Here is a 26706-nt window from a genome sequence, read left to right as displayed (position 1 = left end):
CATCAGACTGATATTCTACAGAAAAAAAGTTTGTAGAAGAATGTACACACTGCATCAACTATTTATTCCTGGATGGATAGAAATGTACAGTATTCACATGTTTACAGGAAGACTCCATTGTGCATTTTGTCTTTGGAAACGATAGACCGTGAGCTCATTGAAATTATTTAGCCTCAGCTGATCACAAAAGCCAGCAGCAGGGCTTGAAAGGTATGTTTCTCTCAAGGATGTGGGGGTGAACGGGTACAGAGGCATTCCTGCTTGTGTGTGACAGAACAGTGACTCCGGAGTGCTCAATGGGGGATGCGTTGTTGTGTAGGTCGGCATGGCGTTCGTGAGAGTCGGAGGGTAGGCTGAGAAATGTATGGCGTTGGTCCTCTGAGTAGGCAGTCTGAAAGCACCGAATAGCTCTTGTTGGGACTCTGGAGCTGTGGATAAGGTATGAAATTCGAAATTTGTGCAATTAATAGAATGTGTGTGAGAAGAATGATAATACCTGCACCATTCAGTGGGTGGAACGTGTTGCAGAAGCCCAAATCCAAAGTCTTCTCAGGTGCCTGCTGAGACACAGCTTGGGTTACCCTCAAAACCATTTCTAAGATAACTAGGCTAAAGAGATTACTGATCATCTCCATTACAACAGCAATAAACAATTTCATTTATTTAGGACGCTTGTAACCCAAAGAGACAAAAGTCATCGACAGCTACCTCGGGTGTAAAAAAGTTCAGCTTCTCTGCCCTGCCTTCATGGAGTCTTGTTCTCATAGTATACAGCTCGTCTTCGGACTCTGCCTTGAGGCGCTCAATGAATTGCTTCCTTTGAGCCTTCAGCCGTTGATGTTCAGCTTCCCGTTCTTCTTCCAGTGCAAGGCAAAGTGCTCTTATGGCAGCTTCGCGGTCCTGCCTGTACCCACACACAAACACGCAAACACACAGCACTGTATTTTCATTCTTTAACTAAATATGCATTGTGTCGTGCAGTCAACATTCATAACACAGAAAACGGTCGGTGTATTCGAAACGTTGCTCGCGGTAGCTCGGCAGGCCATTTCTATGGACAAGGAGTGAAAAATACAATAGCACAAGACGACAAAGTTATTGCTCGTCTTCTACAGGAGGGCAAGCAGGACCGTTGAGTCTTATCTCCAATTAAATACTTCAAAAACAACGACATGATTATTGATTTTATGAAGTCAACCTCTTTTCTACCAACTGTTTCTAGAGGCGCTGATGTAGAGATAGTGGAGAAATACAAATATCTGGGTGTAGTGCTCGATAATAAAGTTTGTTTTGACCATCATGTTGATGTCACCTCTAAAAAGGTTCATCAACAATGCACTTTTTAAAGGGGAAGTCAATCCCCAACATTTTTTGACAATAATATGTTCTATGCAGCCCCACTAGTCCAAATATGGTATTCTGGTTAACTCATTCACTGCCATTGACGGTTATAGACGTCAAAAATTCATTTGAACTATTTCTATTAGTTTAACATTTTTTCCCCACTTTTGTTAACAAGAGTATGAAAACCTAGAATTTTTTTTATTGTACATTTAGAACAGATATAACATTTGTGATTAATCGTGAGTTAACTTGTAAAGTCATGCAATTAATTACGATTTTAATCGCCCGACGCTCCTAATTTTTAATTGTAATTAATCGCATGACTTCAATAGTTAACTCACGATTAATCATACATTTGATATCTGTTCTAAATGTACAATAAAAAAAATTCTAGGTTTTCTTACCCTTGTTAACAAAAGTGGGAAAAAAATGTAACTAATAGAAATAGTTCAAATACATTTTTGACGTCAATAGCCGTCAATGGCAGTAAATGAGTTAATATTGAGTTAGTGGAATATGAGTTAAAGGATTACTCAACAGGAAGTCAGACTCTTGCTCCACCCCTCACTAAGATTTGAAATCGGCACTCAAAGCCTGGAGGACCGATGGGTTGCGAATGGGAAGAGGATTGGGCGTGGTCTGGCTGTGATTGACAGCAGCAACTCACTAAGAAGCCGTTTAAGGAGGCGTGTACGAGAATGAGCCGGTGGGTGGCGTCGGCGGGGGCGACTACGTCATGCGGAACAAGTGACGTAATACGTATCGTGTCGGTAATGAGACCACAGACAGCCAAATTGTGTTTATCTTAACCTTAAGGTGGCAAATTCAAGCTTGAAACAAACATGTACTAATATGTAAAAATAATGACCACGACATGTAGACATTTGTAGACATCAGTTTATACCGTTTATCAGCAAAAAAAAGGTTGATTAAGTGATAAGTTATTCTTTAAGCAGCAAAATCCAGCCATTTTTATCCATCTCAGGGCGCAGCCATTTTGCCACTTGCTGTTGACTGAAGATTACCTCAATGTTGCGCAGGTCTCAGGTAACAACCAATCACAGCTGAGCTTCAGAAAACAGGTCAGCTGTGATTGGTCGTTGCCTGAGCCCTGAGCAACTGTGATGTCATCTTCAGTCGACAGCAAGTGGCAAAATGGCTGCCCCCTGAGATGGATAAAAACGGCTGGATTTTGCTACATAACTCGTATTCCACAAAAGTAATATTAATCAGAATGTCATGCTTAGGCTAGTGAGGTCACATATAACATATTATTGTCAAGAAATGTGTTTAAGGTTGACTTCCATGTTAAAAGGAACCCCGACTGTCATGACAAGTTTGCTTTATATTATTTATTTTGTTGTTACTAACAACTATGAGATTCATCTTTCAAAAATCACTTCCAGTTTAATGCATTTTGTAGAAACTTTATTTGGACGTACGCCACCATTGTTATTTACGTTGCAACGCATTCAGTGTGTAGTGACGCAGAATGGCGGCAGGCTCTCTGCCGAGCAATGTGAAACGCCTATAAAGAAAGCAAGTTAAGCCTCGTAGCGTTCCTAAAGAAACAACATGCAATCGGGAGAGTCACCAAGCAACACCCATTTTTTTCAAAAAGAAAGTGGGTCTGGACAGGCAGCCATAAACAGCGATTCAGCTCTGTCCTAAAACAGGACGGCCAAATCAAATTCGTCTGGTGTGACGTTATCTTCATGAGCAACGTCACTCAGTCATCAAGTTTTTCCCTTAACGACGACATTCAACAAGGATGTCATTCACTACTGTCTCTCTTCGGCGAGTAACCATGTTGGATTTTTACCCCATCTCCGCAACAAAAAAAACCCATAAATAAAATACTTAAACAAATCGTATTTCTGAGATTACGTCCGCTCTTCGCTCATTGGTTCAGTTCACTGTCTGTTAACTCAGGTTTGCCCCGCCTCAGAAATGCGACTGATACCAGACTCCCTCTCCGGCAAAGCCGCGAGTGAGTCTGGATTTCCAGGCTAAGAGTCACCTTCCGCCACGCCGTGCTCTCGTCATTCACCAGACACATTTAAGAGTTTTGATCGTCCCTTTAGGAACGCAACGAGGCTTACCTTGCTTTCTTTATAGGCGTTTCACATTGTTCGGCAACCAGTCGCCATTGTACGTCACTACGCACTGAATGCGTTGCGACGTAAATAACAATGGCGGCGCGGCGTACGTCCAAATAAAGTTTCTACAAAATGTATTAAACTGGAAATGATTTTTGAAAAATTTATCTCATAGTTATGTCAGTAACAACCAACTAAATAATATAGAGCACATTTGTCATGACAGTCGGGGTTCCTTTAAGGAAAATCACAAGTTTAATTAAATCTGTTTTATCCTTTCTTTGACATATAGTTTTTTTTAACCATTATTTCAATGGTAACAAGTTAAATTTATGAAGGAGTATTTCAGTTACAAATGTAATACTTTTTGTCATACCTGAGTTGAAATTTCTCCTCTTCTCTGTGTTTTGATTCTGTCAATTTTTCCTTCTGCCCAAACATTTTTTTCAACAAGGTCTCCTCATATCTCCTCTTGACCAGGAGACACTGCCGCAAAGCCCTGAGGAGATGACAGAGACAGTATTAATTAAACGCTAAAAACCCAAGAGTCATAATGCCAACCAGCAGAAGAGACATGGCAATCTTTGGAAATTGTGCCCCATGCAAACACTATATTCTTCATGGAGGGGAACCCCCCCTTCCAAAAAAACAAAACATTTTGTTAGAATAAATGTACATAAGTTATCCCGTATTTACTCGTATAGTATTGCAAAGCATGACTCATGCTCTTGCAGCTTCAAAAACAAGAACTGTGTCCTCATCACAAGATAACCGGAACATTTTGCGGTTGAACTGTTGAACTTTGACTGTCGAAATATTCAGTGCCGAAGAAAAACACGTCTACATTATCTGCACAATAACTCATATCCGGGATGGTTTGGATGTTGTTGCTGTGTACCCCTTCCCTTTAGAGCAGCACGGCTGTGTAACTAGGGAACGCCCTGTAAAAAAAAATAAAAAGAGGGCTGGGCAGAATGTGCTTCAGAGTGATAGGAGATTGTAACTGTGCACATTTCTGTCCATTCTCCTCGCGAGCAAAAATAATCTAAGTGTCTTGTCTTCCCTCCCTTGTCTGTTTTTTTTTTTTAATTAAATGTTCTAGGCTGACTGAACTTGACACATTTGGTGCCTCCTTTGCAATGTGCGAGATTCCATTCTCCACTCTGAGAAATGTGTTTTCAGACCACAGAGGAACAATGCTACACAAAAGTACGTTACTTGTACTTTTTCAAGTGACAGTAATCGTTGCATTGTTTTCATAATGTGCTCCTTAGATTATGTTACTGACTACATTTTTAGTAGTAACTAGTAACTTTATCACTTTAACTAGGAACTTTATTCACACAAATGCTATCAAACGCTGCCGTTGGGTGTGTCCAGTTTCGGTGAGTTTCACAATCTTTCACAAATCTCTACTTTTGGTCCGTCCTCATGTTACAAATTACAGACCAATATAACGTGTTGATGTTACCTCTTTGCAACTGAGGATTATAATGACTGCCTTACATGGATAAATCAAAAATAAATAATATAATTAACCTACCTCAGCCTCTCCTTGTACTCCGTCTTGAGTTTCCTCTCCTCTTCTTCTCCCCACAGGTCTATTTGTCGGAGACGCATTCTCTTCTGCTTCTCAGCCTTCAACTTGTCAATCAACTCGTCCGTTTCTCTCTTCATCTTATCCTGGAGACGACCCATTCGATGTTCCTTTTCAATCTTCAAGCGTTCCGCTTCATCCGTTTCCTCTCGCTTCAATTCCTCGTGACAGTAACGCATTCTCCTCTCCTTCTCCCTTTTCAACTGCTCCACCTCCTCTTTTTCCTCTTTCCTCAACGTTTCCTTGCTGTGCCATGTTCGCTTTTTCTTCTCCTTCCTAAAGAGCTCCTCCTCTTCATGTTTGCCCTGTTCCTCCTGCTGGAGCCATGTTCTTCTCTCATTTTCCCACTTCAGTCGCTCATGCTCATCCTCTTTGTGCAGCTCCTCATTGAGGAGACTCATTCGCTTCTCCTTGTCCCTCTTTAATCTCTCTGCCTCCTCCTCCTCCTCGACCTTGAGCTCTTCCTGGAGGAGACGTATTCTCTGCTCCTTTGCTCTCTTTAAATGTTCTGCCTCAATTTCTTCGTCTTGTCTCAGCTTCTCCTCGTAATTGCGCATCCTTTTTTCCCTTTCTCTTTGTAACTGCTCCACCTCCTCTTCTTCCTCTCTCTTCAGTTCTTCAATGCAAAGGCTAATTCTTCGTTGTTTTTCTCTTTTTAAAAAATCCACCTCCTCCTCGTCATCTTCTCTATTTAGCTCCCGCTGGAGATGTGTTTCATTTCCCCACATTAAGTCTTCTCCCTCCTCCTCTTCACTGCTCCTCAAGCCCTCCTGGCGGAGTTGTGTCTTTCGCATTCTTTCTCTTCCGCTTTCTTCATCGACTGAGGAGCAGCCCACCCCCTCATCCTCACTTCTCAGTTCATCTTCATGGGGCTGTGTTTGCGTATCAGTTTCCCTCATAAACAGCCCTTTGACTTTTTCCTTTATGCTGTGCGCCTTCCTGCGAGGCCATGAGTTCGCCTTCTCTCTATCAAACCGCACTGCCTCTTTTCCCTCACTGCTAAACTCCTGGAGACTTTTTCTCACGGCATTTTTCCTTTTTAATTGCTCCAAGTCACTCATTTCTTCTCTTTCCTGTTCGTCTTGGCAGACGCGCATTCTTCTCTGTCGTTCCCTACGCAACTGGTCCACTTCTTTTTCTTCTTCTCTTCTAAGCGCCTCCTGTTGAAGACAAATTCTTCTCATTTGTTCTTTCTTAAAAGATTTGACCTCATCCTCTTCCTCTCCCCTCAGTCCCTCCCGATAAGCCCTGATTCTCATCTCTTTGTCCCTCCTTAGCCATGTCATCTGCTCCTCCTCCTCTCTGCTAAATTGGTCCATTAAGAGAGAGTTTCTCAAATCCTTTTCACTGATTAATTGCGCGTTCTCCTCTTCTTCTCTCCTCAGTTCGTCATGATGCAGCCGTGTACTTCTCTCCCTCACCAATTGGTCTTCCGCCTCTTCATATCCTCGGAGTTGTTCTTGTTGGCTTAAATGTGTGATTGTCGCCCTTTCCCTTTTCATTCGCTCAGCCTCGCCTTCCTCCCTGCGAAACTCCTCTTCGAGGCGATGTTTGGTAGTTTCGATGTGGTTTTTCAACTTTGCTTCGTCCTCCTCCTTTTCTCTCATCTGTTGTTCCTGGCTCACGTGAGATCGAGCATCTTTCTCCCTCTTCAAAATCTCTGCTTCCTCCTGCTCCTCTCTCTGGAGCTCCTCCAGGTGGAGCTGCACCCTCAGCTCCTTCTCCTGCTTCAGTTGCTCTGCTTCCTCCTCTTCCTCTCTCTTCAGCTTTTCACTGAAGTGATGGATTTTTCTCCCAATCTCCTTCTTAAATTGTGTCACCTCCTCCTCCTCTTCTTTTATCAGCACCTTCTTTTGTTGGCACATTCTTATCGCCTTCTCCCTCTTCAACTGCTCTGCCTCCTCCTCTTCCTCTTTCCAGAATCTCACTCTCATCTGCTTTTCTCTTATTGACTGCTCTGCCTCCTTTTCAGCTCTATTGAGCTCCTCCTGCAAGCAACATTTTTGAATGTCTATTTCTCTCTTTAACCGTTCCTCCTCCTCCTCCATTTTCCTCAGTTCATGAAGTCTCATTTCTTTCGCACGCTCCAATTGCTCCACTTCTTCCTCTTCTTCTCTCCTCAGCTCTATCTTTCGTCTACAGATTCTTGTCTCTTTCTCCCTCATCAATTGCACAACCTCCTCCTTTTCCTGTTTCATCAGCTCCTCCTTTTGTCGACAAATCCGGATCTCCTGATCATGCCTCAATTTCTTTACCTCCTCTTCCTCTTTGATGAAATGCTCCTGGCATGGATACAATTTCATCATCCAATGTCTTCATATAAATAATATCCAATTCTTTAATTTTAAAATAACAGATCTTATAAATATTTGATTAGTTCATTCTCTGTCGCCAACATTATTAACTATTCTATTTGCATTTTCCTGTAGTCAAACAATTGGGTCTACATTTGCTTCATATAGATTAGCCCAAACTTTAGCACAGAATAGCATGTGAGGCAACACAAGAAAAGAGTACAATATGTGAAGACTTTTCTTATTTAGAAAATCCTTTACTTTATGAAGAACAGCCGCTGATTTAGCTATTTTACATTTCGTGTATTCTACCTGTGGCCTGTTTATGATCAATAACCATTCCCCAAAAATGTTTCAGTGACTATTTCAATTTCAATACCATTTCAAATTAGTTTTATGTCACAGTTGAGCTGCATACCACCAAACACCATACATTTAGTTTTATTTTAATTGAATAACTCGTTACAATCAAATGATCAATAATATCAAATGCTTTGCATAAGCCAATAAATACACCCACAGCATGTTGTTTTTAACTATTGCTGTAGCTGTATTTTCTACAAATTCAATCACTGCCAAAGCTGTTGATCGTTTTTCTGAAGCCGTACTGATGGTCATTTAGTAAATGCTATTTTTCAACAAAGGCATCAAGTATTTCTATAAAAAAGTGAAGTATTTTAGAAAAATGAGATGGCCAAGATTTGACACAATGTTTTTCAACATTTTTGTAAATTGGCATCACTTTAGTTTTTTTCATTTTATTTATCATTGTGACCTATTGGTCACAAGAATGTAACCAGGTCAATAACATCTCCCTCAACCCTGTTAGCTGCTGATGCTATTGCTATTAGCTCAATGTCACATAATGCAGCCATTTACTCGTACTCGGAGTCTCTGCTACGTTATATACAGTATTATATACAACAGTAATACTAGACATTTGTAAACTATACCTCCTGTACATCCATCCATATTTTCACACTTATCCTGTTCAGGGTTGCAGGAAAGCTGGGCTAAACCCCGGGCGGATCACCAGGTAAACACAGGGTGCATATTGACAGACCTCACATGAATGTTTGGACTGTGGCAGGATGCTATAGTGCCCAGAGAGGACCACAAACATGAAGTTTGAAGGACCTCCGCTCTGAGAAGTTGAGTTGAAATGGGAAGCTTAGTGAAGTTGAACCCCTGATAAGTTTAGCTTCTGGATGTTGTAAATGACTTCATAATGAATTAAAGTCATATACGCAAAACCCTATCACATTTTATCTACGATGGCCTGAAACATGATTGCTGCGGCCGACGGTCTGTCACAAAAAACGGATCTAAGACTGTGAGCACTTTTCCTTAAAATAACGTAATTCCTGTCTGGCGACAATGTCATCATCTTAAACGTAACATACTGAACTTGTGCATATGTTCAAACATCCACTCACCGCAGCTGATGTCGCTTCTTTGTCGTGAGCTTCTTCAGCCACCATGTCACTGTCGACATCTTCAACAGAGGAGTCGTTCCCCGACTCATCTTGGCTACGGCGAGGAGTGGGAACGGTGAATTTAACAGAGATGAAGTAAAAAAAAAAAAAAAACACATGACAAATCTCATAAATTGAGATAACCAGAACAGTCCTGTTATGATCGATACAGTGCATTTAGGATGATAATAGTTGTTCTCATGAATTAATTTATAAAAACAAACCTCTTACTACTAGTCTCTGTCTCAGAAACTAAATCACCGCTGTTCAAACCATCTTCTGAAATCTTTAAAAAAGACAACAAGAACAAAATAATTAGTTAATTAGACAGTTTTGATTCATCTCAAACGCAAGACCCTGGTAGATTTATGAGCTGCCAGACACGTGCTACTGCAAAAGACGGCGTCTCAAAATATAGATGGCAGTCTTTGGTCTACCTCCTGCCGTGGTGATTCAGAGCATGTTTCCTCAGACTGGGCCTCAAGCTCAGTTATCTCCTCTACTAGGTCCCCATCCCTGATGGCCACTACTGAGTCCTAATGTACAAGTATAAACACAGACAAATCAATCACATCCAAATACAACCTCTTGAAATAAAAACAAACAAACAAACCAAAAAATAATCACATAACCAAAACCAATATCTAAGTGGAAACGACTGAATTGAAACATAGCGTATCTTAAATAGCCATTGCACTAATTTTCAAATTTCTCACGTAATCAAATTGCATTGAATCGGGCCAACATCGCCAAAGATATGTTGATATCATTTTCTATTAAGGTAAATTTTTGTTTTCATCAATATCTAAGATGGGCAGAGTAACAGAGCAATTCATTCCTTACCACCTGGTGCCCTTTACAGACAAGAATAGACTCCAAACCACTTAAGTTTGGTCTAGCACTGGTTAAGTATCATTAAATGCATTATCTGCAAAACTCATTTTGCATTTCAGTATGTCTACATGTTGTCAAAGACAGCCACTCACTGTATGAGTTTTACTTTGCTCATCCACTGATCCAGAGTGCCCAACAGCCTCAGTACTGCAAGAAAAAACAACAACAACAGATTATTTTAGTAGCAGAAAAGCATTAAAATCAAATAAAAACTTCAAAAGGGGAATTCAATAACTAGGAAAGATTTGGAAAAACAACAAATTTAGACTGTAGCACAAGTCACATTATGATCATAAGCTCCGTTTCCTGAACAGTAAGAATTACAAACCTTTTGGAAGCCACCATCTTCTCATTATCATCTCTGTCATTGACTTGCATAACATGCTTACTGTCAAGGCCCACGTAAGTGTCGCAGTCCACAAACTTCAGGATGTAAAAAAAAAGCACATACATTTTTTTCTACATACATAAAGTCGAGCTTCACTTCAAGATAATAAATCAAGATCTTAGTAAAAATCAGGCTATGCATTAACATAAGGGCTGCTGTAATATACAGTCCCTCCAAAAGTATTGAAACAGCAAGGTCAATTGAATCCCTTTGTTTTTGTTGATACTGAAACATTTGGGTTTAAGATCAAAAGATGAATATCAGAAAAAAAGTTTGACAATTCCAGCTTTCGCTGCATGCTATTTAACATATGCATGTGTTAAACTCAGGACAGAACACCTTTCGTCTGAAGCCACCCACTGTTGCATCCTCCATTTGAAATTCTTTTCCAGGCCTTTACTGCAGCTTTTTTCAGTTCTTGTTTTTTCTGGGATTCTTGTCCGGCAATTTACAGAAAAATGTGTCCAAACTAATTGAGAGAAGCTTCATCATGCAACAAGACAATGACCCTAGGCACACTGCCAACAAAACAATGTTTTTCACCTTGGGGGTGGGTGGGGGTAGTGCAAGGTCTTAGACTGGCAAAGTCAATCACCGGACCTTAACCTGCAGCAAAGGCCTGGAAAAGCATTTTAATTTTCAAATGAAGAACGCAACAGTCTGGTGAAGTCAATCAGTCGCAGGCTTGATGCACTTATTGCAAGTAAGTGTTATCAACCAAATAATAAATGTTACTTTAATGGGGTGGATGCCACGGACTTCCGATTTGCGGGTTGCACACAACAGCAACCCCCCCCCCCCCCCGCCCCGCCCCCTTTCCTTGATCTGAAAGCCTAAAAAAAAGGAATTGACCTTGCTGTTGCAATACTACTGGAGGGGATTGCATAACAATGAAGAGTGAATTATTGAGTCACGGTGTAAATACCGGTTGCCTTGGCGATGCAGTACTGACAGCCAAAGAATAGGTCAAAGTTGTTTTGGCCAGCTTCACTTCTTCCTTGTAGTGTTCAGCTCTTGAGTCAGAAACAGCATTGCGCTGGAAATGTTCATGCACCTCTTCCACTAGACAGCTGTGTACGTCTTCACTGAAGGGCTCGCTCACTGATTCATCTTGGCTGCAGAGGAGTAAAAAAATAATAATAATAAATAAATAAAATAAACCACAGGAAGCATGTATTAGTTTACTTGCAAAAATGTGAAAAAATTATTCTGTAAAGTTACTGTCGTGTCAATCCAGTACAATTTTTTATCAGACCGAAGTGTAATATAAATTTGATTTGCAAATCCCCATTTCAGTTAGCGTGTAAAACGTAAATGAAAACAGAATACCATGATTTTCATATCCATTTTGACCTCAATTCAATTGAATTGGGGGGGGGGGGGTGCTTGCAAGGTCTTAGCCACCCACTGTTGCATCCTCCATTTGAAATTAGAGAACTGAAAGAGGCCGCAGTAAAGGCCTGGAAAAGCATTTTCGTTCGCAAATGAAGAATGCAACAGTCTGGTGAAGTCAATCAGTCGCAGGCTTGATGCACTTATTGCACCCTTTTTTTTTTGTCACTTTGAGCATTAAATATCTTTTCTTTGTAGTTTATTCAATTTGACATGTTGAAAGAGATTTGCAAATGATTGCATTCTACTTTTACATTTTACACTTCAATGGAATTGAAGATTGTACCGTTGCATTATTAAAAAAGTAGCAGCCCTGCCCTCAACATATTGCATTTGGTACAATTCCATTTAGAAGAAGAAATTTACATTTACATATTTAAAAATTATAGTAAAGAATGAGACTTAGACCACTACGAACTTTAAACTACTGTAATCTTGGTCCCCATTTTCTCTGAAGAGAAAAAAGAATTACCTCGTAGTCGCTTCTGTCTCTTCCTCCTCCTCCTTCCCTTTGATATCCATCGCCACAAAGCTGCCAGAGCTGACAAAGTCCAGTAACTCCCCAGATAGCTAAAGGCCCAAAAAACAAAAACAAAAAACACCCCAAATGCTTAATTTTCAATTAAACCAAAGTAATATCGATATGTGACTTTCAGAGAAAACAGAATTGACAGAGTCTAAATACTCTGAGAGCACATACTGAACACATACACACACTAAAAGGTGATATTTGACCTTATGTGAAGAGTACACAAGATGTGCTGCCAGAAGCAAGGTACATAGAAGGGATACAGAACATTACCTGTTGCTGTGATGATTCAGAACTGTGGTCTTCAGAATGGGCCTTTTTAAACACAGATGAAGCATACTGATATGAACATCACAATGTTAAGGAAGCACATACTCGATTACATAAAAGACAAAAGGTAGCTAATGCTTAAAATTCTCAAATTCCCAAGTCAATATACTTGAAGTATTTCTATGCAAGGTCATATGTCAGCTACCCACGTCCATATTTATGATTGGTTCTTCTCCCTCCTGTTCCTGCTCAGCTCCCGAGCCTAGCTGACAACTGTGGATGCCTCTGGCAAGGGAGTTGTGCCCAGACTCATCTTGGCTGCAAGGACAAATGGGAAAATTGGGAAGGAGAAGGATGTGTCAGAAACAAGATGTAAAAATCAATATAAAATATATAAATAAAATATAATCAAAAATACAATCATAAAATATAATAATTAATTTAATCATAAAATAAAACAAAGATTTAAAAATAAATAAATAAAAACAAACCGGGACACTGAGGACAGGTACTGTAGTTGTTAATGTAAACAAAATAACAGTTTTTATTGATTTCTACTATTTGAAGTAATGACAAATACTACAGCTTTATATTTGGCAAATATTACCACACATCTAATGATTATAGCAAGATTCCATGAACATGCGAACAAAAAACCTCTTGACAGCCTCATTCTTCTCATCCTCCCATTCTTGGATGTCCCTCACCAGCTGACTGTCACAGCGAACATAATTGTGAGAGCAACGAAGCTCTGATGGAAGCTTCATGACACAAAGAGGGAAAAACAACTTGTAGACTGAAAATCACATTTCAAATCTACTGCATAACAAGATACCAGGGTGACAGTCAAGACACATGGATATACTATAATTGTGATACCATTCCAATCACACAAATGCATGATATTAAATGAAATGCAAAATGTGTTCACACTGCTTCACTTATTCCATGTTGATAAAGCCTTATTCCAATTTACTATATTAAAAGCAAAAAAAAACAAGTCATGCTCACAACGTGATCATTTCATAATTTTTCAGATGTCACATTAAAATGGTTTGAATTATATTTAAAGAATAGGAAATACTGCACAAGAATTAAGAGCTCAGTGGTGTGCCACAGGACTCCATTTTCGGTCCCCTATTTTTTCAGCGTTTATATTAATGCCCTTCCAGCTGTTTGTCCTGAAGTTGTACCACAAATGCATGCAGATGATGCTGTAATATATGTTTATGCCAAGTCAGAAAGCCACAGCTGTGTTCCAAGGTGCAATGGAAAAAATATATCAAAATGGATGGTGCAAACATTCATGACATAAAATTTTCACAAAACGGTTGAGAGTGTTTTTTCTACACACAGTAAGACGTAATTGTCACCCCACATTTGAAATTATTATAAAAGGCGATAAAATTCCAAAAGTAGAGTCCTTTGAATATGTACAGTAGCTATTGAGCTGGATATCATGCTGTCTTTCAAAAAGCATGTCAAACTGATCTCAGCTATGACATATTAGCCATCAGATGAGCACAAACTTCGCCAATCCTCTTAACGAGGCATCTGGCTTTCACACCAAAGTGTTGATGTTGTCTCATTTGAGCAGAAAAAAAAAATCTTCAGTCTTTCAGGTGTCTTTGGACAAATTTCAGGTAGGCTCTCATGTGCCTTTAAATAACGACTGGTTTCCGTCTGCAGAGAAAGTCTGAAAGGTTTGCCTCTCTTCACAGAGGCACGTCAGAGGTGTGACTGCATGGCTACGGCATTCTTGGCCACCTCCCTGAATGAGACTGTTCTCCGAACATTTTAAGTTAAGTCAGCTCAAAGCTTTTTTTCACATTCTGTTTATGGGTTGTTGTGTAAAGAATTGTTAAAGAATCGAATTTTATCCATTTTGGAATAAGGCTGTAACATAAAATGTGGCAAAAGTGAAGCACTTTGATGACTTTTTAGATGCACTCTACCTGTTGCTGTGGTGACTTAGTATGCTGGTTATCGGATTCTGAATCAGTCACCTCTACGAGTTCTACATTATTGCTTTTTGTGTCCTAAATCAAACACACAAAACATGGACGGAAGAACATTCATATTAAATTTCACAGCAACAAAAAATCTAATCATGCAATAACTTAAAAAAAATAAAAGATAAAGGTTCACTTGTGTTTTTATGTTCAGGTTGGAAATAAATAAAAATAACCATGGCAACACACCAATGCATCAATGGAATCTTTTTTTTTTAATACATATATTTTAATGACATTGAAGACAGAAACTTTTGGAATGTTCAGAACGGCAATGTATTGTAATTGTATTGAGTGGAATAATGGGTTATTTGTACCTAGTGCCATTATGTCATATCAGTTATGGAACTTGTGGATAGTACAGTTTATGACATTCTTGTTTGGCGAACTACAATAGGCACATATTCATAGTCTCGAGTAATCTGTGACGTGAGGAGCAGAATTTGGACCCAGAAGCAGACAGCAGACAGAAGTGTCAAAGTAAGAGTCTTTATATACAAAAATACTTTACCAGCCACTCACCGCACATGTTTTGTTAGCCTCCTCTACTTGTTTGTCTTTTCCAGCTCCTGAAGCGCAAATAGAAGAACTAGATGAAGGCATCTGGATGCATTCACGGTCATGTGTTTCAGGCAAAAAGTGGCCTTCTACGCCAAAGCTATTCCGAAATTCATCCAGGCTGCAGGGAAAAGTGGGAAAATTGCAGCCATTTAAATGAACACACGAATCAAAATTCATTTTCCTTCATTCTATTTGGTAGTGTGTGTGCGAACATTAAAAGTGCAAGTATCAATGGCATCTGAGTCCCTGAAAAAAGATAAAGTATCAAAATAATGTCATAGCCTGTGCGCTGCCATGTTGGAAATTTTGAACAAATTCACATCATCCCTGTGACGTCGTGTGCTGCAACACGCTGATGTTCATTTTGGACTTGTTTACTCGTCTGTTGTGCTATCAAAATATTGCCATCATTTACAAGGCACTCTTAACTATTGTGGAAGTGACTGGCTAGCACAGCCAACCTGTGTACTGCGCAGCCAGGTGAAACTGGTCCATTATGTTGGCATATGTAGGAAAACCGTGATGGTGTTTCACCAAAATGTATGTGGACATATCTAGGAGGCATGGGCTAATCATAGTCGGAAAACATTAGAACAACACACACAATATTTTGGATTATACTATTCACGTCGTATAAGTTGCAACATTCATATGCATTTTACACTTACAATATTAAAATACACATTTGCAGTGACTCAGATGCCATAGATATTTGCACTTTTAACTCATTCACTGCCATTGACGGCTATAGACGTCAAAAATTCATTTGAACTATTTCTATTAGTTTAGTCTAGAATTTGTTTTATTGTACATTTAGAACAGATATAACATTTATGATTAATCGTGAGTTAACTATTGGAAAAAAAAGATTATAAAAAATGAGGGGTGTCAGACGATTACAATTTTTAATTGTAATTAATTGCATGACTTCAATAGTTACCTCACGATTAATCACAAATGTTATATCTGTTCTAAATGTACAATAAAAAAATTATACGTTTTTATACTCTAAAAAATGTGAAACTAATAGTTAATATTTTTTTTACTGACATTATTGCAACCATAACAAAAACACCCCCACAATCAAAAATAAAAACAACAACACAATAACTACACATAAAACAATTGACATTCCAAAAAAAACAATCTAAACAAAAATACACAAAAGTGTCAGCACAACAACAAAAATAATAATTTACAAATGTTTCAGTAAAGAAGTCCAAGATATCCATATTACCTAAACATTTATTTAGAACCTCTCCTCATTTTCTGGTATTATAAATTTCATCGTCTGTTTCAGTCATATACTAAGATAGCATCATATAATAACTTAAAAAAAAAAAAGTATGCTAAGTGAAAATCTACAAATAGTTTTAATAATAAACTGTTTAGAACAAGTTTACAACATCACTGCAGTTTTTAAAGTCACAAAGCATCACAAAAGCTGTATTAAATTTTTGGCATGAATTATTTTGTTCAACATTTTTTTCGCCTGTGTTTTTATGTTTTTGATATACCAAAACAAGTGTGGGACACTGCGAGACAAAAAGGACATTCATCAGAAAGCGGAAGTATTTAAAATTTAGTTTGTAGACAATAAATTACTGAAAGTATCTGTTTTGTACATCTGCAGTGTGGTATTATAATTAAAGATGCATTGTGGAGTTTGTCACTTTTTTACTCATGCCTGCCACCTCTGACCTAAAGCGTAACTGCAGCTTTTGTGTCAAGCTCGTGCATGGTGCGCGTACGAGTAAGTGTGCTCGAGAAAACTTTGTTTTTTCCGTTTTCTTGTAGTGTAACCTGGAGTTTGGGCTGTGCTCAAAGTTGGCCTCTTATTTTTTCAGTTTCCATCCTAATTGTGTCATATGTTCATATGAATGACTTTCTATAAATAGTATCAAAATCGCTGCATACCTCTTTACTACGTCAGCCTCATCTTCCTCTTTGACATCGACATCTAGCCGCCTTTCAGAGCCAGCCGTGTATAAAGCTTCACCTGTGAGCTTTAATGATGTGAAGAAGAAAAAAGATTGGTCAAATGTATTGTTTTAAGTCCACTGAGATTGACACGTTGTGTGCTGTCATAACCAAATCAGAGTGAACATAAAGTAAACACACAGTACCTCCAAGTAAGCACTCTGGTCTGCAGATTTGTATTTATTCTGCATTTGTGGCTGCTCCATGAGATCTGCACCGCTGCTTCCTGAGTCCTACGATGAACACATTTGCACACACACAAAACACAAAAAGTGATGGGACTTTGACAAAATTATTTAGCCCAACAACTGACGCAATCAATATACAGTGTATTAAATGAAGTACAATGTCATGGTTACCACTTTTTCAGAGATGGCATTGTCGTCATCGTCACGACTTGTAAGTGTAAAAGAAAAACTTTCATCCTGTCCTTTGCCTTGAGTGTTGTAGGCTACAACACTCAAGAATCCACTGCAAAAGAGAGACTGACAAAACAACAATGAGCACTTATGTTTTGGAGTGGATTTGATTTGATTCAAATTGTAGATTTGAAAATTTGACAGTGATGACATACTGACACACATCTGCAAAGCCAACACATTATTTGATATATCTTTACTTCAACAGCTACTCACCCCAGGTTTTTTGATAGGTTCTTCTTTCTCTTGGTCCACTTGAGCTCCTGGGCCATGAACGGCATGAGCGAACCGAATGTGTTTACGTTTATAAGAGGAGTCATGATCTGATTGATCTGAGCTGTGGAAGTGTTCAACGAGAGACACAAATCAATTTACTGCAAGTTGTTTTAGCAAACGAGGACAAAATATTGATGTTTTTTTTTTGTTTGTTTTTTAAGGAGGCAGGTGGGGGCAATACACCACTTGATCCAGCACTCAGTGCTAACCTTAATATTTTGAGTTACGGTATTTTGTATTACTGCAAATAGACTGGTACTAGAGGTGTGTGATATAAACAAAAATATATCCAATACAGGAAATTTTATACCCAAATATAGTATTTTTCCTTAAGATTAGATTAAATTACTGGCAGTTTTCTGGGATGTTTTCATCTTTTATTTATAAAATACATAGTTCATTTAGACCACACAATAATAATAAAAAAAGATTAAAACTAAAATAAAACACAAATATCAAGTGGTCAAATCAATACATTGAAAATATCTGGTAATTTAAACGATGCTGGCCATTTTTTTCCGGTAAAAGTGCTCATTTTAGGAACACAAGGTTTTGTTTCATCTTGTTCTGATGGCATGACTGTGATGTCTCAGTTTGAACACTAGGGGCACCACACATAAAAGCAGTGCGACGGCGAGAGATGAACAGATGTCGACAAGATATAATCGTGTGGATGGATTCTGTTTACAAGTAGATGTGAGCCATGTTGGCCCTGTTCAAAAAAATAAATCTCCATCAGTACAATACATAGCAGAGGAAAAGAAACTACAGCATTCCCTCAATTGCAACAAGGAAACACTAATGGTAGTTTGATTATCATCAACTATATTATCGTTCTGCTAAATCTGGTGCAAGCATCTCTCTATTGATATGAATGTAATTTGAGCAAAATGTGTTATTTCAGAAATGTGTCAAATTGGGAGTCCTTCACACTCATCTGTACCCAAGAAGTAGTAGCTCTCTCTTTAATCAAGGTTGGCAACCCCTGGTTTAGGCTGAGCTTCATTGGTTTATAGGAGGTTAGATTAAAAAACTATAAACTCTCCCTGGCAACAATTTAGTTCACAAACATGATACACACATACATGATCATGTGACATCAAGATGAAGATGAAAGCAAGCAAATCTGTTAATCTGATAACATTGTAAAATAGTTGGGAAATGTAAGGATTTTTCCACACATTTTTGTTGTCTGTTTAAAACATTAATGTCATCACCAACAAAACGTAAAGACAAAACAAACCACTTGGCAACTTCAGCCTCATCATCCTCGCCTTCTTTTTCATCCGTCTCCAGTTGACTGTCACAGGAATTGTCGAAGATCGGAAAATCGCCAGACAGCTTAAAAGATTAGAAAAATAATAATAACAATAATAATAATAACAAAACAAGCATTTCAATTCAACTCAATGTCAAGATGAAGATGATTTGTTTTGGTTGGTCAATAAGATGTGAATATGGGTTAAGTTCAAATAATTGGCATTAGTCAGGTCAAAAATGATCTGGCTGCAAAGTGAGGCCCATGCAGATTCACTTCTATGCCAGATTCATGTTGAATGTATGGGGCTGATCTAAGGCTGTGTTTCCCAATCCCAACATTTATTGAGCCAAGGCACCCATTTTGTATTACAAAAATCTGGCAAGTCAACATCACCATGAGATAAATGGCTTTGATCACAAATTACATGATCAAAAAGGCACATGTTCTCAAAAACGTGTTGTGAATAGTAAAACCATGTCAATTATTGTTGTTATCATTTAATCCCTTATTATAAAAGTACACACTGTCAAAAACACAGCAGTGTGTGGGACATGCTAAAAATCTAGCAGCCTACGAAATGTATGTAGGTTTTGAGAGAAACACATTTTTTTTAAAAAAACGCACGATTGTACTGATATATGTGAAAATGTTTGGCCACTTAATAAATAAATAAAGGCCTCAGAGTTCCATTCTTCTGGCATATATTCATGATGATTGAGTGATTCTGTTGGGGATAAGAAAGGGATACTGGCCCTGTCAAACCTGGATCTATTAAACACAAAGCTGAGAAACTTTACAGGATGCAATGACTTATTTTGTTGTCTTCATGGCAACAGGTTTTCTTTTCATTGAAATTCAAGAAACTGAGCGCTACCCTCAATGGGACAAAGATCTGACAGTCGTTCGCATAACAGTGGAAGGAAATATCACGTTTTCTTAGATGGAACCCAGATGCAGCATATACAATGAAAACAACAGAGGCCCCAGAATTGAACCATGTGGAACACCACACGACAGTGGGGCAGTGTGGGACTCAGAGCAACCATGGTTAATACAAAAAGGTATAGCTTATCACTGTGTTGATAAAGAATAGTGATAGAGAACGTGTGAGGTGTTGTAGTAATGCTAGTATGAACATGTCTACTTTATTTAAGCGCAAAATAACTGGTTCACATGTGTACAGGTAAGAGTCTTTCGCACCCTAAATCTGTGTTTATTTTTATAATGCGTGTCAAATAAAGTCCGACAGGGAAGGGGAGCGTACGGGTATCTGCTTCAGATCCATAAAGAAGCATGAAAAAAAGCCTCATTACAGGAAGCAAATGACATCATTGGATCCAGAAACGAATGTTTGTCATCCAAATACAGAACAGAGAGTGGATGGATGGGATCTCTTTATTTAAAAAGTTTATTTTCTCCTTTGAATTAAATACATTCTGCACCGTAGTGTCCGGCAAGTGAGTGGGCCCTTTAAAGGATCACAATACTTTAGGCATAGTTTTACTTTGTGTTTAAAGTTGTGAATAGATTTGATTTGTGAATACATTTATATTTTGTGCTTGGCTGCTAATGGTCAAATAAGAGACAATAAGAGTTACTTATCGTTAAACCCTCTGTAGGCAAACAATGGACTATATGCCACGGAGGAGGCGGGACTTCCGGGTTTTCACCCATCAACTTTGTTACCATTTCCGGTTTGCGACGTGTAGGCCGCGTTCCAGACTTGCGCTTCCACCTCTGTGCCCCTCGGTTGCGCGTTCCCATCGACGGGTGCGAGGCTGCATTTCAAATAGCCGAGACGCCCTCCCGCCGATGAGCGGGAGCGCACGGTTGGAGGCGCAGGGGTGGGGGTGCGAGTGTTGGAACGCGGCCAGCACTGACCTGAAACGGCGCTGATGTGTAAAACCCGGAAGTCGGATGTCCGTGGCATCCCATTGATCGTATGTACAATGTAAAGCAAAATGACCTGCATTTAACTTGCTGGAATTTAAGGTTATATGTTTTTTAGCACCCTGAGAGAACCCAGGAGTACCATATGAACACTGGATAGAGCCAATTTCATGTACCTGTTGCAGTGGTGATTCACTACTCTGCTCCCCCAAATGGGCCTTATCGTGCATTTCTGACTTTGTCATCTCTGCTTGATCACCACTATCAGTGCCTGCAGAGTCCTATGATGGACATGTGGTCACAAATGCACACTTTAACTGAACTCACACATGCAGAAAATTTGCAATACTGCTAAGATCGGGTCTCCGGTATACTTGTATTATTTTTAGGCAAGCCATAATTAGATGAACTATGACTGATTGGTGTATAGAAAGCGATAAAATCGCAGATCTACCTTTTTTTTTTTTTTTTATCTTAGACGTGAGGGGGCTGATGCTCATATTACTGTACCTCCTTTTCCGAGTTGATCCCATCGTCTTCGTCATCAAAGCTGATCAGTGTAAGAGATGTTGTTTCATCATTCTTGGTGGCTATTACGCTCAAGAATCCACTACGGAAAAGTCCCTGAAAAAGTAAGAACCACAAAATTCCTTCACTGTCTGGAGTGGACAGGGCCGTACCAATATGGATTTTTTTTTTTAGGTCAGTCGATTCCCATATTTAGCAGAAAAAAAATATCTGATAACCGAATAAGCTGATTAATTAAAAAAAATACATAATGGATAAATTACTTAAATATGCACGTTTATCAGGCATTTTTAAATGTAGTCTCAGTTTTAGTCCTGTTTCAATCACGTTTGTCAGTTTTTATCATACTTAGTCAAACTCATCCCGTTTTTATTTAGTCAACTTTTAGTCGACAATAAATCTAACATTTTATAATCTTTTAGTCCAAAAAAAATCATAATTTTATTCATCTAGTTTAAGTCAACAAAAACTGTCAACGTTTTAGTCTAGTTTTAGTCAGGACAATCAATTTACCCCTGTATATTTTTTTGTTAGCAGATAACGTTGAACATTTCAGATCTAAAACTAATTCACATAAAATGTTCTCCCATCAAACAACTTCACACACAATTACAGTGTATCAACAAGTGGCCACTTGCTACTATGGTTGCATGCTACGAGCTAGTAAATAATACAGCATTAGTTAGTGGACGATTTACGTTATTGTTGGAACGTTATAGCCGTTGAATTAATGTTACGTTATAACTTGGGATGTAACGATATCCAAACATCATGATACAATATTATCACAATACGAAGCTCACGCTACGATAATTATCACGATATTGAAGGAAGGTTGGCAATATTTAAAAAGTTACAACAGTGAAAAGAAAAAATTAGCTCATACAAAAAAAAAACACAATGTTGTGCTTTTGTACATAACAGCAATGCATATAAACAACCTACAATCTCTAATAACACTTAATATTGAGGCACTTCCTTGCTATTGTATGCACACATTGAGTTCCTCCACATATTGGCTCGCTTCACAAGCATATTACGCCCCTCTTCATCTGACCATTAGCGTGGATTTTAAACATAAAAGGGCCAAACCAAAGCTTATGAAAATTTAACTGTACTAAAAGAAACTATCCACCAGAGGGTGCTAGCACTGCACAAATGGAAATCAACCTGACTTTTTTTTTAACAGATGCGCTGCATTTAATATGGAGACATGACTACAATATTGTGTCAATTTTAATATGCCGTTATCGTTACATCCCTAGTTATAATGATAATTTACTCTTTTTTTTAACCTTTCGCCGTGAATTCACCTCATGTCTGTCCCATGTGTTTGTGCATGTTGCACTTGTTAGCTGCAGATTTGAAAGGGGGTGTGTCACTGTGTGTCACATGACAGAGACAGGATTTTACAAAATTATATAATTTCAGTCTCGTCTTTGTTCATGAACTAAAATGTCCATAGATTTTAGTCCAGTTTTTATTAACTGGAATACATTTTCGTCTCGTCTTCATTAGTCGACGGAAATGCATACAGATTTAGGTTTATTTATTGTTTATTAATTAGGGTTTTAGTCTAGTCTAGTTTTAGTCCGATGAAAAATGTGTGTTGACGAAATTATTTTTGTTTAGTTTTTGTTTTTTGTTTGAAGAAATTAACACTAATTACAACAAATTGAATGCAACTTAAACACAGGCCGATCATTTGACTTTTGCTGAAAAAGCAGTACTGTATTATGTTCAGAAGCTTCTGCAGCACTAATGTAGCCTGATAATCTGCCATTGTTGTTTTAAATATTGGCCGCATTTGCCCAGAACTAGAACAACGTCATTGTCTCTCTTTAACCTTAGTGGATTAAATGGAAGGAACTTTTTCTGTACACTTTTTTTCTCCTTAGCCAGCTGGGATAGGCTTGGGCTCACCGGGATAAAGATCTTTAATAAAAAGCCACTCACTGTCTGCGTCTTATTAGCTTCCTCATTCTCCTTCTTGTCCGATTGGCGTACTGAGCCTCCAGCAGCAGTCGTTCGCTGGATACGCTCGCGTTCCTGGGCCACCAGGTGACTGTACTGAACTTTGCAGGGGTGTTCATTAGTCGACGTCTGCAAATAGTGGTTGTGAAATATCGTCTTCCCATTCTCATCTTTGCTGTAGGGATAATGTCAGTTACAGTCAAAGCAGTATGTACATTGAATAACAGAAGAAAAAAAATCTAAATGATCCAGTCAAGAAATTCCACAGCACACTCGGTCACATAAAAGAGTGCAACGTATGTGTATAATTAGGGAACCCCCACTATTTGCAGAAGATGGGTTCACAGCCCTGCCGCAAATGGCGACAATCCATGGAGGTCCCAAACATTTTTTATAATTGGCTACACTGGTCAATGCCACAAAATGGCGACAAAGTACTATAAAAAAACAACTCCTCAACTTCAACATACAGTAGTTCCTTGGCACCAAGATGCCACAAGGTGACGGTACAGCACTACAAACAGGTCGAACCTTGGATGCTTTTAGAGATGTACTAATGCAGGGTAGCTGGGAACAAGATAGGGAGGGGATTGTGTCTACTAAACATCAGGGATAGTTTAGGATTCTGTTCACACATTACACACAAGCCTATTTTGCTGCATTCATGCTTACACAAGATGATTACCATATACAGTTACTGTTGAGAGCATTGCATTTGAATGGTCGGGTGAGCATTGCATTTGAATCCACTTTTGCATGAACCTGCTGCACTATTTTTCTTGTAGTATATCAGTAGTTGTACTCCGCATATATTGCTCGTGAAACAAACAATTGATGGCCACATTGCACATGCTTGGTTCCAGGGTCTTTGAGTATTTTCTGTCATCAGAAAATCAGTGGCAATTGCACACATCAGAATGCTTAAAAGAAAGCTCAATTCATGTGGTGGGTAAATGTCCTAGGTAGTGTTTACTCTCAAGACCTAGTACAATTAACATGTCAAATATGTATTGCAAATTTTATTGTTAGCGATAGATTCTTACATTTGGTCACTGCAGACTCTTCATAATTGTGTTTTTCTGACCTTTATAGCTCTGTGTTATTCATGCATAAAATAGATGACAAAATTGTCCAGAATCATTGTGTTGCACTTGATTAATTTTGCATGCTGTGACCAGATTTAATGTGTTCTGAGTTACGGGCCACTGAAGCCGAGGCATGTGCACATTTAAGAATATGAATGAAAATGGAAGCCTGTATCATGTCCAATAACTTACCTCTCAGCCCACCCTGGAGGCAGACGGGCAAATATAGCTTCCTTGGCAAGCCACAAAAGCTCTGGCTCATTCTCTGGATCAATGCCTATGTCCCGTGCATACGCCTTTATATCTGATTAAAAAATAAAAAAATATTTGTTTTATTATTAATAAACATATATATATATATATATATATATATATATATATATATATATATATATATATATATATTAATAATAATTTAATATATATATATATATATATATATATATATATATATTCATTAATTATTTATGGAAAGTTATTGAAATCACAACGACTTCAAACAACTTGCCAAAACAAGACATAATTGGACGTCAGTCTCACGTGCAGTTGAATGATTGGGAATGTCAAATATTTACACAGTTGCCTACCTTCTTCAGAGCGATCTGATTCATCAGAGCGAGTTTCCGAGCCACTAGTCATAGCCACTGTTGATTGCTAACAAAAATAACTGTATTCTGTAAATAAATAAATTAGTGAATAAATAACCAAAGGGTAAAAGTTATTTTGCCTATAAGCAGACAAGACATTCATACCAGAGTTTAGAAGCATAGGGCGGTCTCTCGGCAGTTTTGGAGAACAATTCTGATGTCAAAAGCATATTCGTCATCCACGTCGTCGCACACGTGACAGGTGAGGGATGGCCTCACGGGAAATTGTTGTTTCATTCAAACCTTTTGAGAGGAATTTTAACAGCAGCACACCATCGTAAAAGACGATGCTTAATGGATATCAAACAGCTGTTTTGCTAATCTCGCATTTAGGGGGAAGAGATGCAGTCTCAGTTTTTAAAATGGCACATACAGCACTTTCTTGTCGTTTACATTTAAAATTGTCTCACGCTTCCCCAATTTGCCAATTTATTGCGTTACATTTAACGAGAAAATGGATGGTAATCTTTTTTACATGGTTTGAACAAAAAGTTCGTCAGCTCACGTTCGATGACGTCACCTTCCATATGTCGTCACGCCGCGTTGCATCATTGGAAGTCTCCGCCACATTGGAGGCTATAGCCTATATGGGTGTGTCAATGCGCTTTTTGTATTAACTGCAAAAAACATCTCACCATAACTACAGCAGTACAGGGGGTTCAAACTCAATTTATGTGGGGGGAGCTGGAGATAGACTGGCTGTTTCTGGGCCGAGTGCATCAAGTAGCGCTGTTCCACAAAAAAGGGGCGTTAAAAAAAAAAGTACAACTACAGTACAGTACTCCAATATTGTCAATCTTTAACAATTCAGAACAAGTTGGTGACCCAATCCTCTCTCTCATCTCCTATCGTAGGCCTACTTTGTATACTCCTCAGCATGTCTGATTTTTTGGAGCACAACAACTTTGTGCATTCAAGACAACTACTACCCACTACCCCACTGCTCAACAAAAAATATTCTCTCTCCTGTTTTTCTTAAAATTGGCTGTTATCGTCAGACGTCAGCAACCTTTCTCTTCATGGCAGGTCTTGAAAAATACATTCCTGGAACTGGGTGACAGGATATCTTTTTCTTCACTTGGCGTCACTTGATAAATATAAATAAATAAATACATAGACAACTACGTTTTTTAGGGTTCCTGCCATAGCAGTAAGTAAGATTGCCAGCGCGTGCTCCTCACATTTTCATTTAGGTAAGAAAGAAAGAAAGAAATCTGCATCCTGTTGTCTTCTACTTTTTTCGTTGTGCCACCATACACCCACAAGTGATTGTTGAATAGAATAGTTATATGCTCTGCAGTCAACATGACTTGACAGGAGGAATATGAATGACCAGTTCATAAAAAAGTCACCAGTTATTTACTCAGTACATTCCCCCCACGGAATTATTTTTTTTACTCGTGCTCATTTGATGGACTACTTTTTACGATGGACTACTTTTTACTTTTACTTGGATCATGTTATTGTGTAGACTACTCTTACCAGAGTACAATCTTTTTGGCACCTCTGTAGTGAGATGAGAGTCTTGAATTCCAGATATCCAAGCTATGTAGTGACACGTTCTTTGGCCACTAGAGGGTACTACATCACCGTAAACTTTCTTTACTTTTCTTGTGTCGATGTTGTTTGTTGGCTGGTTTCATTGACTGGCGACCAATCTAGGGGTGTCGTTTGCTTTGTACCTTCTCACAACCATGAATAGAATAAACGGCAGAAAATAAGATGGTTTATTCAACTTTTGGTAAAACACCCACAAACAACAAGACCCTTGACTTTGAAGTGTAGGCACAC

General features: G+C 38.6%; 2 protein-coding genes across 2 annotated transcripts; both read right to left on the bottom strand.

Annotated features, from left to right (window-relative positions):
• Positions 1 to 43: 43 nt before the first annotated feature.
• LOC147170719 (uncharacterized) lies at positions 44 to 12675 on the bottom strand. The gene is made up of 14 exons (XM_086080786.1): positions 12492 to 12675; positions 12286 to 12327; positions 11956 to 12053; positions 11017 to 11206; positions 10032 to 10126; positions 9796 to 9850; positions 9247 to 9345; positions 9034 to 9095; positions 8771 to 8864; positions 4987 to 7322; positions 3820 to 3942; positions 709 to 904; positions 497 to 560; positions 44 to 428 (listed from the first exon to the last, which is right to left on the bottom strand). Exons 1-14 carry the CDS (start codon positions 12495 to 12497, stop codon positions 94 to 96), a joined length of 3795 nt encoding a protein of 1264 aa, XP_085936912.1. The 5' UTR covers positions 12498 to 12675; the 3' UTR covers positions 44 to 93.
• A 221-nt stretch (positions 12676 to 12896) lies between these two features.
• On the bottom strand, positions 12897 to 25186 carry LOC147170718 (uncharacterized). The gene is made up of 13 exons (XM_086080781.1): positions 25021 to 25186; positions 24856 to 24942; positions 24461 to 24572; positions 23166 to 23358; positions 21192 to 21305; positions 18774 to 18871; positions 17471 to 17591; positions 17195 to 17320; positions 16982 to 17068; positions 16773 to 16861; positions 14817 to 14973; positions 14238 to 14321; positions 12897 to 13043 (listed from the first exon to the last, which is right to left on the bottom strand). The coding sequence occupies exons 2-13, from the start codon at positions 24905 to 24907 to the stop codon at positions 12897 to 12899; spliced, it is 1380 nt and encodes a 459-aa protein (XP_085936907.1). The 5' UTR covers positions 24908 to 24942; positions 25021 to 25186.
• Positions 25187 to 26706: the final 1520 nt, after the last annotated feature.

The sequence above is a fragment of the Leptonotus elevatus genome, chromosome 7, assembly GCF_054856555.1.
Source record: "Leptonotus elevatus isolate MCC_2025b chromosome 7, RoL_Lele_1.0, whole genome shotgun sequence".
Classification (NCBI taxonomy): Eukaryota; Metazoa; Chordata; class Actinopteri; order Syngnathiformes; family Syngnathidae; genus Leptonotus; species Leptonotus elevatus.
The sequence above is the reverse complement of the archived record's forward strand: the minus strand, read 5'-3'. Positions and strand labels throughout refer to the sequence as shown.